The sequence below is a fragment of the Scyliorhinus torazame genome, chromosome 12 (genome assembly GCF_047496885.1).
Source record: "Scyliorhinus torazame isolate Kashiwa2021f chromosome 12, sScyTor2.1, whole genome shotgun sequence".
Lineage (NCBI taxonomy): Eukaryota > Metazoa > Chordata > Chondrichthyes > Carcharhiniformes > Scyliorhinidae > Scyliorhinus > Scyliorhinus torazame.
The window spans coordinates 149,233,715-149,244,687 of NC_092718.1; the positions used below are offsets into that span (position 1 = coordinate 149,233,715).

At 47.8% G+C, this 10,973-nt stretch overlaps 1 protein-coding gene across 1 annotated transcript; it reads right to left on the minus strand.

Moving 5' to 3' along the window:
- Positions 1–6,596: 6,596 nt before the first annotated feature.
- On the minus strand, positions 6,597–9,503 carry LOC140386651 (protein arginine N-methyltransferase 6-like). The gene has a single exon (XM_072469163.1). It carries the CDS (start codon positions 9,317–9,319, stop codon positions 7,781–7,783), a length of 1,539 nt encoding a protein of 512 aa, XP_072325264.1. The 5' UTR covers positions 9,320–9,503; the 3' UTR covers positions 6,597–7,780.
- Positions 9,504–10,973: the final 1,470 nt, after the last annotated feature.

Sequence of the window (10,973 nt, forward strand, 5' to 3'; positions counted from 1 at the left end):
TTCCCACTCCTGCCGCTAAGGGGGATTCAGGACAGGGTGGTTTCTAGAGGATGGATAGGAGAGGGGAGCGTTTCGGACATTTATAAGGATCTTATGGGATCAGAGGAGACGCAGACCGAGGAGCTGAAGCGAAAGTGGGAGGAGGAGCTGGGGGGAGAGATAGAGGAGGGCCTTTGGGCAGACGCGTTGAGTACAGTCAACGCGTCCACGACGTGTGCCAGGCTCAGCCTGATTCAATTCAAGGTTGTGTACCGGCTCACATGACAGTGGCCCGGATGAGCAGATTCTTTGGGGTTGAGGACAGGTGCGCAAAATGTGCGGGAGGACCGGAGAACCATGTCCACATGTAAGGGGAGGACGAGGCATCCATGGCTGACGAGGAAAGTCAAGGACACCATAAAGACAAAAGACAACGCATACAAGGTGGTAAGGATTAGTGGTAGGCCAGAGGATTGGGAAACCTTTAAAAGCGAGTAGAGGACAACTAAAAAAGCAATAAGGGGAGAGAAGATGAACTAGGAGTGTAAGCTAGCTAGTAATATAAAAGAAGACAGCAAGAGTTTTTTTCAATATATAAAAGGTGAGAGGCAAGTATGGACATTGGACCACTGGAAAATGAGGCTGGAGAAGTAGTAATAGGAAACAAAGAAATAACAGAGGAACTGAATAGTTACTTTGCATCAGTCTTCACTGTGGAAGACACCAGTGGCATACCAGAACTTCTGGAGAATCAGGGGGCAGAAGTGAGTGCAGTGGCCATTACTAAGGAGAAGATTCTGGGGAAACTGAAAGGTTTGAAGGTGGATAAATCACCGGGACTGGACTACAGCCCAGAGTTCTAAAGGAGATAGCCGAGGAGGTTGTGGAGGCATTGGTGGTGGCTTTCAGGAATCACTGGAGGCAGGGAGGGTCCCAGAGGACTGGCAAATGGCTAATGTAACACCCCTGTTTAAGCAGGGAGGGAGGCAGAAGACAGGAAATTATAGGTAAGATTTTAGAGTCCATTATTAAAGATGAGATTGCGGAGTACTTGGAAGTGCATGATAAAATAGGACTGAGTCAGCACGGCTTCGTCAAGGGGAGGTCATGTCTGACAAATCTGTTTTGAGTTCTTTAAGGTAACAAGAAAGTTAGACAAAAGAGAACCAGTGGACATGATCTATTTAGATTTCCAGAAGGCCTTTGACTAGGTGTCGTATAGCAGGCTATTAAATAAGTTAAGAGCCCATGGTGTTAAGGGATAAGATACTGGCATGGATAGAGGTTTGGCTGACTGGCAGAGAGTGGGGATAAAGGAGTCTTTTTTTCAGGATGGCAGCTGGTGACTAGTGGTGTGCCTCAGGGGTCGGTGCTGGGACCACAACTTTTCACAATTAGCGATCTGGAAGAAGGAACTGAGGGCACTGTTGCTAAGTTTGCAAATGATACTAAGATATGCAGAGGGACAGTATGGAGGAAGCAGGAGGGCTGCAGAAGGACTTGGACAGGCTAGGACAGTGGGCAAAGAAGTGGCAGATGGAATACAATGTGGAAATGTTTGAGGTTATGCACTTTGGTAGGAAGAATGGAGGCATAGACTATTTTCTAAATGGGAAAAAGCTTCAGAAATCAGAAGCCCAAAGGGACTTAGGAGTCCTAGTTCAAGATTCTCTCCAGGGTAACGTGCAGGTTCAGTCGGCAGTTAGGAAAGCAAATGCAATGTTTGCATTCATGTCGAGAGGGCTTGAATACAAGAGCAGGGATGTACTCCTGCGGCGGTATAAGGCTCTGGCCAGACCCATTTGGAGTATTGTGAGCAGTTTTGGGCCCTGTCTCTAAGGAAGGATGTACTGGCTTTAGAAATGGTCCACAGGAGGTTCACAAGAACGATCCCTGGAATGGAGAGCTTGTCATATGAGGAGCGGTTGAGGACTCTGGGTCTGTAATCATTGACGTTTAGAAGGATGAAGGGGGATATTATTGAAACTTACAAGATACTGCGAGGCCTGGATAGAGTGGACGTGGAGAGGATGTTTCCACTTGTAGGAAAAGCTAATATGAGGGCACAGCTTCAGATTGAAGGGATGATCCTTTAAAACTGAGATGAGGAGGAATTTCTTCAGCCAGAGAGTGGTGAATCTGTGGAACTCTTTGCCGCAGAAGGCAAAGAGTTCCAAGGCCAAATCAGAGTGTCTTTAAAGTAGAGATAGATTACTAAGGGGATCAGGGGTTATGGGGAGAAGGCAGGAGAATGGGAAATAGAAACATATTAGCCATGATTTAATGTTGGAGCAGACTCGATGAGCCAAATGTCCTATGGCATTAAATGAACCCTCCAGACTTTGGTATTTCTCAGTGAATCGGTTTTATTAGAGTTGGGTTGTCTTCAGTTGAAAGCAGACCCTGCAATGTTTTATTCACACTATGGAGGGAAACTTTCAGGCATCTTCATGATGCATATAGATGATTTTTGTGGGGTGGGAGTAGCAAATTTCAAAATATTATTATTAATGGGCTTAGAACGGAGTTCAAGATTGGAAGTCAGGCCTCTGGCGCATTCAAATAAATTGGGCTGGATTCTCCGGTCGCCGATGCCAAAATTGCGTTCGGCGACCAGCTGGAGATTGCATGTTTCCGACCCAATCAGCGTCGGGTCCGCTTCTGCGATGCTCCGCCCCCTCCAAAGCAACGTGCTCTAGGGGTACGCCGCATGCCAGCCTCAGGACATTGCCTGAGGCCCGAACGCGATGCTCCGCCCCCGACCGGCCAAGTTCCCGACGGCGTGGGACACATGTGGTCTCACCTGTCGGGAACTCGGCGCGGCGGCTGCCGTCTCCGTCTATTTCACGGGCCGGGTCCGCAAGCGGTTGCCGCCAAGAAGCACACGCGGCCTCTGCAGGCCACCGCCTTGCGCATGCGCGGACCTGCCAATTCTCCGGGGCGTATCGGCAGCTAGAGCCGGGTGCTCTATGCTGCCGGCATATTAGCCCCCAGCAAAACGGGGCATCGGTGGCCGTTTTGCGCCAGTTTTTCTGGCATAAAACACCACTGTTCCCACGCCGGCGTTGGGACACAGCCCCAGAATCGGATAATCCAGCCATTGGGTTAGAAATTGGGCAGAGTGGTTCACATGTCACTCTGCATCAGCAGCTTCACTCAGAGAATATTAATCCCATAGCAATTACTCTTGGTCGAGCCTCATAAAAATACAGCAGCTTCTAAAATGGAAAAAAAGAGGACCTCCAAAGAAGACCGTACACCAGTTTTGGTGTTTTAGAACTAAGAACTAAAATGAACAATCCTAAGGTTGAAGAAATTGTTAGAGAAAACAAAACATTGGCAAAATTAAAATCGCAGAATTGTGTTTTAAAATTCCCATATTTAGGTGATATTAGACAACTGAAACTGATTGTATATAGTGACACATCGTATGCTCATTTCTGTGATGCCTTTTCGAGTGCAGGAGAGTTTATAACTTTTTCTCCTGGGGGAAGAAAGGTAAATGCTGTCCTTTGGCATGGGAAACTAAAAAGATAAGAGTGGTAGAAAGTACATTGGCAGCAGAGACACTTGCCCTAGCGGAGGCAGTAGAAATGGCATTTTTTATATCCAGGTCCTTGACTGAAATTTTAAATGGAACAGGGTATTCAGGAACATTCCCTATCGAGTGTCACATAGACAATAAGTCCCTTTGGGAAAATGTCCACTCTACAAAATGCATCAATAAAAAGAGACTGTGGATTAACATAGCGAGCCTAAAAAAGATGCCCGAGCACAAGGGGATCACAAGATAGCAGTTACCAGTTAGCTCACTGTTCAACGAAAAGAGGGGCTAGCTCAAATAAGTTACTATAAATTATTAAAGAGGAGCACACATTCCTATAAGGAAGAGATAAGTGAGTGAAGAGAAGGGGGAATAGGGTGCATTTATTGCAGGTGGAAAAATATACATTTATGTTATGGTATATTGTAATTTACGTCAAAATTATAGATCATTTTTTTCTTTTAAGAGGGGGAATCTGTTAGGAAAGAGTTAATGTTCCCGAGTACTTAAGTTGGAATTTGGGTTTTAATTGTTTACTAGATTGCACTTATTGTTTAACAGACAGCACCAATATATAAAGGGGATACAGGTGGCACTATTTTGTTGTTGGAGAAGTGATTACTGAACATAATGAATTTGGAGTTGAAGAAGTCAAGACTTGCTTCCTGGTTCTTATTATAGAGATCCCATTGGAACTTAACATAGGTTATAGCCCTTCAAGTCAACATTCAAATACTTTTTCAATGAGGTGGGGATTTTGGTCTCCATCACCCTTTCTGGTAGCAAGTTCCAGGTCCCAACACACACTCTGTGTGAAAAAAATGTTTCCTCATCTCCTCTCTAACCTGGATTGGATTGGATTTGTTTATTGTCACTTGTACCAAGGTACAGTGAAAAGTATTTTTCTGCGAGCAGCTCAACAGATCATTAAGTACATGGGAAGAAAAGGGAAGAAAAAATACATAACCCTTCTACTAATTACTTTAAATCCACGGCCCCAGGTTTTTACTTGTTTGCTAAGGCAAATAATTGTATACACAATTAAGCCCTGCCTCAGCCTCCTCTGTTCGAAAGAAAACAGCCCCAGCCTACCCAATTGTACCTCATTGCAAATATTTCCCAGTCCTGGCAACATCCTCAGAAATCTCTGCACCCTCTTTAGTGCAATCAGATATTTTCTGTAAAGTGGTGATCAGGACCGTATGTAGTTCAAAAGGCTTTACAGCCAACAAAGTATTTTTTGAAATATAATCAGTGTTGTAATGTGTGGCTAATTTACACAGAGCAAGCTTCCACAAACAACATAGAGATAAATGACTGGATGATCAGTGATGTTGCTTCAGGAATAATGGACAGTACGACTATGTAGGGTCAGCTTAAATTATGTTCTCAATATTCTTGAATGGTACTTAAACTGACAACTATCTCTCAGAGAGGCAAGAGAGCTACTTGAAGCATTCCTTTTAAAGCGTAGCCACTATTACTTAGGCAAACATAACCGCTAATTTATGTATAGTAGTTGTCATACACAGAAAATGAGACGATTAAGTAATTTTGTTTTGATATTATTGGTTCAAGGAGGAACACAAGTGGGATGTAGAAAATTAATGCCTGCCTTTAAGTAATGTTTCTATATATCATGCAAACATCACATAGAAAAAGAAGAGTAGGCTATTCGACCCTTTGAACTTGCTCTGCCTTTCATTATGATCATGGCTGATGATCAAACTCAGTAACCTCTTCCTGCTTTCCCCCCATATTCTTTGATCCCTTTAGCCCAAGGATCTATATCTAAACAGGGCTAAATCGCTGGCTTTGAAAGCAGACCAAGGCAGGCCAGCAGCACGGTTCAATTCCCGTAACAGCCTCCCCGAACAGGCGCCGGAATGTGGCGACTAGCGGCTTTTCACAGTAACTTAATTGAAGCCTACTTGTGCCAATAAGCGATTTTCATAACTCCTTCTTGAAAACATATAATGTTTTTGCCTCAACTGCTTTCTGTGGTAGAGAATTCCACAGGATCACCACTCTGAGTGAAGAAATTTCTCCTCATCTCAGTCATAAATGGTTTACCCCCTATCCTTATCCTGTGACCCCTGGTTCTGGACTCGCCACCATCAGGAACATCCTTCCTGCATCTGCCCTGTTTGGTCTTCTTAGAATTTTATAGGTTTCTATGAGATCTCCCTCATTCTTCTAAGCTCCACTGAATATAATCATAACCGACTCAATCGCTCCTCATACGTCAGTCCCGCTATCCCAGGAATCAGTCTGGTAAACCTCACTCTGTAGCAAGAACATCAATTCCCGCTTGGGTGACTGTCTGTGTCGAGTTTGCACGTTCTCCCTGTGTCTGCATGTGTTCCCTCTTGGTGTTGCAGTTTAAAAAAAAAAATCTTTATTGTCACAAGTAGGCTTACATTAACACTGCAATGAAGTTACTGTGAAAAGCCCCTAGTCGCCAAATTCCGGCACCTGTTCGGGTACACAGAGGGAGAATCAGAATGTCCAAATTACCTAACAGCACATCTTTCAGGACTGGGAGGAAACCGGAGTACCCGGAAGAAATCCACGCAGACACAGGGAGAACATGCAGACTCCGCATAGACAGTGATCCAAGCCGGGAATCGAATCTGGGACCCTGGCGCTGTGAAGCAACAGTGCTAACCATTGTGCTACCGTGCTGCCCATAGTACAAAGATGCGCCAGTTAGATGGATTGGTCCTGCCAAAATTGCCACTTAGTGTGCAAAGATGTGCCGGTTAGGTGGGGTTACGGGGATAGGGTGGGGGACTGGGCCTAGATAGGGTGCTCTTTCAGAGGATCAGTGCATGGGCCGAATAGCCTCCTTCTGCACTGTAGGGATTCTATCCCTCCTCAATAAGGAGACCAAAACTGCACACAATATTCCAGGTGTAGTCTCACCAAGGCTATGTATAATTACAACAAAACATCCCTGCTCCTGTACTCGAATGCGCTCGCTATGAAGGCCAGCATACCATTTGCCTTCTTTACCGCCTGCTGCCCCTGAACACAATTAAGCAAATACCTATGAAGAAAAATAAACAGCAACTTATTATGTTTTATAAATAAATAGTATGTGTTCATTCAAAAAATTAAACAAAATACAAATTATGATCAAATTTGGTACAATGTAAAACACTAGCAGTGACACTTACTGCTTTGACCTGCTTCATACATGAACAATTACACATAAGTCCAGATATGGTAAGTTGACTCTGTAACAGCATTACTATCGAGGGTTTAGACCTCGATTCATGAATCTCTGCCATCATAGCACACTCACAGCACACTCAGTGGAGAGGTTTTATATTATTTTCATGTTACTTTTGATATGCTATTTGGAAGCGAGGTCAAAAATGCGTAGAGAAGGATAATTAGTTACGAAAAGCTTAAAACTGTAATTAAACTGAAAATCTATTGATTTTTTAAAAATCCAAACGAATTGCAGCCAAGGCTAGAATGACAACAGTGGTCTTTTGTAATGAACAAGAAACTGCAAATGCACAAGTCAGTCAGCATTTGAAAATAGAAGTTGATGCTTCAAGTAAAAACCCAATTTCACAAATGATGTCATTGTTTTGGAAAATCCCACGTGTCCTTACTTTTTTCATATAAAACATGGCTAAATTTTCCCCTTCACAAAGATACTTAGGCCAACACTGTGACATAGGTCAGCTAAAGCAGCACTGACCAGGAATTAAGATTAGTTACTTCTTGGTCTGCATGAATGTCACCAGAATCTGTTTCAACGCCAGTACGCCTCTGAGATTTAAGCAACTAGCAATTTACTGTGAAAAACAAAATGGAAACTAGCGCAAAAATTCACACATATTACAGTATGGGATACATTAGAACGACAAACCAAAACAAGCTTGTCCATTAAGTTATTAAAATTAACAAAAATACACATACATGAACGGCAACTCATTCAAAAACAGGAATCCTTCCTTCATTCTGAACTATTTTGGTTTTGTCCCCAGAATCCCCAATCCAGCAAATCAATGATACTTCAGAGTTCTAAGGTTTATTTTTTGACTTGGCTATTCCTTCCTGTAGCTGTCTGGATGGGTTTGTTGAGTTAAGGCAGTTTTCTCACAATGAGTCTTTCATGGGACATTTGAGTCAGTGCAATCATGTTTGGAAACAATTGGGAACCAAATGGTGAAAAAGTGTCCGGTGGAAATGTTCAGGCACTGAAGAATCCACATTTGCGCAGGCACCAATTAAGTCTTTTCAATCATAAGAAGAGAAATCCTCCCCCATTTTGAATATTTTCGTTTGTTTCCCACTATCGCCAATCTCGTAAATCAAGGCTACCCGGAGATGTCTTGGGTTATCTTCTGCCGGAGTTAGAGTTATTTTTCCTTTTATCACAGTGTCCTGGAATACTTGGACAGGCTCATCCAGATAAAGCAAGGACTGTTTCCAATGGGTTTCCTCTGCAAAGGGTGAAGTAGACAAGACAACTGGCTCGCATTCATCAGCATTAGCATCAAATGCCACATGGCTGTCAGCACAACGATTAAATGTTTGAAGGTTGCCACCATTGGCTGTGACTGTACAGTGGCTGCTGGCAGTGGGATTGACAGTGTAAGCACTGGGTACAGAGGAAGCAAAAGCAGTGGATGCACGACGACCATCGCTGTTGGTACTGGTTTCAAACTGACCATCGTCTTTGTGCCTAGAAGCTTGACGGCCATCAACAGTGGAAGTGGTTGCATGGTTGTCACTGGCACTGTCTGAGCGTGCAGAAGTGGGGAAGATAACGGAAAACCAGATGGCGAAGGCATGCATGGTAGCGATGCCGAACGAGGAGGTGGTGAAGAGGCCACCCAGCCTCCCGAGCTGCTGCTCAGTGACTGTGTAGAGGTTGATGGTGGCGAACATGGAGGGCCGGGCCAGGACATCCTCGCCGTGCAAGGCGCCCACTGCCATCTCGTCGTTCATGAGGCAGCGGCGGGCGAAGGCGGCCATGCAGGCCATGTCCACCCCGTGCTGCTCCTTGACCCCAGCCCAGAAGGATAGGCGTTCCTGAAGGGCTGGGTCGTTGACCGGAGCGATGAAGAGCTCGGCCTGGCAGGGGAAGAGCAGGCCGCCCGGTTTGAGCCAGTGGTCCCGGGCATGGAGCACGCTGCGGAGCATCGACTCGTACATGAGGCCGTAGCCCATCCACTCGCTGACGATGGCGTCCACCCTCTCGGGCAGCCTAGCCTCCTCCACCCGGCCCCTCAGCACCGAGATGCGGCCACTCAGCCCATTGGCCTCGAATACCTCCCGTGCCCGCTCCGCCATGACCACGCTCGCCTCCGCCGCGTACACGCGCGCCGCTCCCGCCTGCGCGCAGAAGACGCTGAGGATCCCCGTGCCCGCGCCCACGTCCAGCACCGTGCGGCCCTGCAGCAGCCCAACTCCAGCCCCAGGCTGCGGCCCGGGCCTAGCCGCCCCCCTCCCCCAGTAACCCTGCTGCAGAGCCCGGCGGTAACAGCCGGTCCGGGCCGAGTCCGCGATCATCTCCTCATGGATGGACACATCCGAGTACGAGTGGAAATAAGCGCCGTCCTGGCGGTCTCGGGCCTCCGCCTCGGCGCCCTGCCACTCCCGGGCCTCGGCCTCGGTCCCCGGCCACTCCCGGGGCTCCAGCCGCGGCCTCTCCCGGGCCTCCGCCTCGACCCCCGGCCACTCCCGGGGCTCCAGCCGCGGCCTCTCCCGGGCCTCCAGCCCCGGCCTCTCCCGGGCCTCCAGTCGCGGCCTCTTCACCTGATGCGGCTCCATTACTGAATGCTGGGCTTGGGATTCATGGTGTTTGTCGGTGCCGGGCCCCGGCCTGCCCTGTGCTGCCTGCCCTGCCTGGGGAGCTGAAGTCTCTGATTCCCGCTATGCCTCAGCCCAGAGCTGCCCCCTCGCTGCCAGTCTGCAGCCCAGCCCCACCCCCTGGGATCCTCACACTCACTGAGCTACAGCCACAGCCTGACATTCTCCTTCAATGCCAGCTGCTACCGTACCGCAGGGCACCGGCAACTGCATTGGGCCAGCTGTCAGCAGGCTGGGGACTGGCCAGCTGTCACCGGTGTCTGAAGACAGGCCAGCTTTCACTGGCTACTGGCTAGCTGTCACTGTGTCCGGCGGTGGGCCAGCTTTCACCGGTGTCCGGCAGCCGACCAGCTTTCACCGGTGTCCGGCAGCCGACCAGCTTTCACCGGTGCCCGGCAGCCGACCAGCTTTCACTGGTGCCCGGCAGCCGACCGGTGTCCGGCAGCCGACCAGCTTTCACTGATGTCCGGCGGCCGACCAGCTTTCACTGGTGTCCGACGGTCGGCCAGCTTTCACCGGTGTCTGGCAGCGGGCCAGCTTTCACTAGTGCCCGGTGGCCGGCCAGCTTTCACCGGTGTCCGGCGGCCAGCCATCTTTCATCGGTGTCTGGCTGCGGGCCAGCTTTCACCGGTGTCTGGCAGTGGGCCAGTTTTCACCAGCGGCCGGCCAGCTATCACCGGCGGCCGGCCAGCTTTCACCGGCGTCTGGCAGCCGACCAGCTTTCACTGGTGTCCGGCAGCCGACCAGCTTTCACTGATGTCCGGCGGCCGACCAGCTTTCACTGGTGTCCGACGGTCGGCCAGCTTTCACCGGTGTCTGGCGACAGGCCAGCTTTCACCGGTCTCCGGCGGCGGGTCAGCTTTTACCGGTGTCTGGTGGCCGACCAGCTTTCACTGGTTGTAGTCTCAGGATAATGGAGTTGATTAATTACAGATCAGTTTGCAACACTGAAACACGACATGAGGAAAGCCTCAGTGGTGGATAACTTGGGGGCCATATGTTCAAAGTCACCCATTCCTCCTAAAGATGCTAAACCTACTACATGTCTCGAATGTGTTTTCCTTCCCGTAACCGTTTAAACACAGATCTTACAGCTATACACATGAGGACTTTATTACAAGCCAGATGTCTGCACCCTAGCCATGGATCAATGATAGCACTTTCATTTATGAGTCAGATATGTTCAACTTCCACTCCAGACACGTGAGAACTAAATCTAGGTTGACACTGAGATAACATTGAGGAAGTGCTGCACAATTGGGACAAAGTTGGACCATTATGTGAGATTTTGAACTGAGGCCCCATTTGCCCACTCAAGTGGATATAAAAAAAGTCCCTTTGGCATATTTAGAAGAAGAAGTCAGTGCTCTGCTGTATCTTGGCCAATATTTATTCCTCAGTGGTCAATTTTCACATTGCTGTTAGTGGGACTTTGCTGTGTGTAGGATGGCTGCAGCCTTCCTTACATTACAACAGTGATTCTCTTGTTAAACTTGATGATAAAGTTTTTATTCTTACATTTTTTTCTTATATCTTTGGCACCTGGCCAAAGCTGGAGTTCTGCATTTGTAAATATGAGTAAAAATGATGACCCCACCTCTTTCCCTGTAAAGAC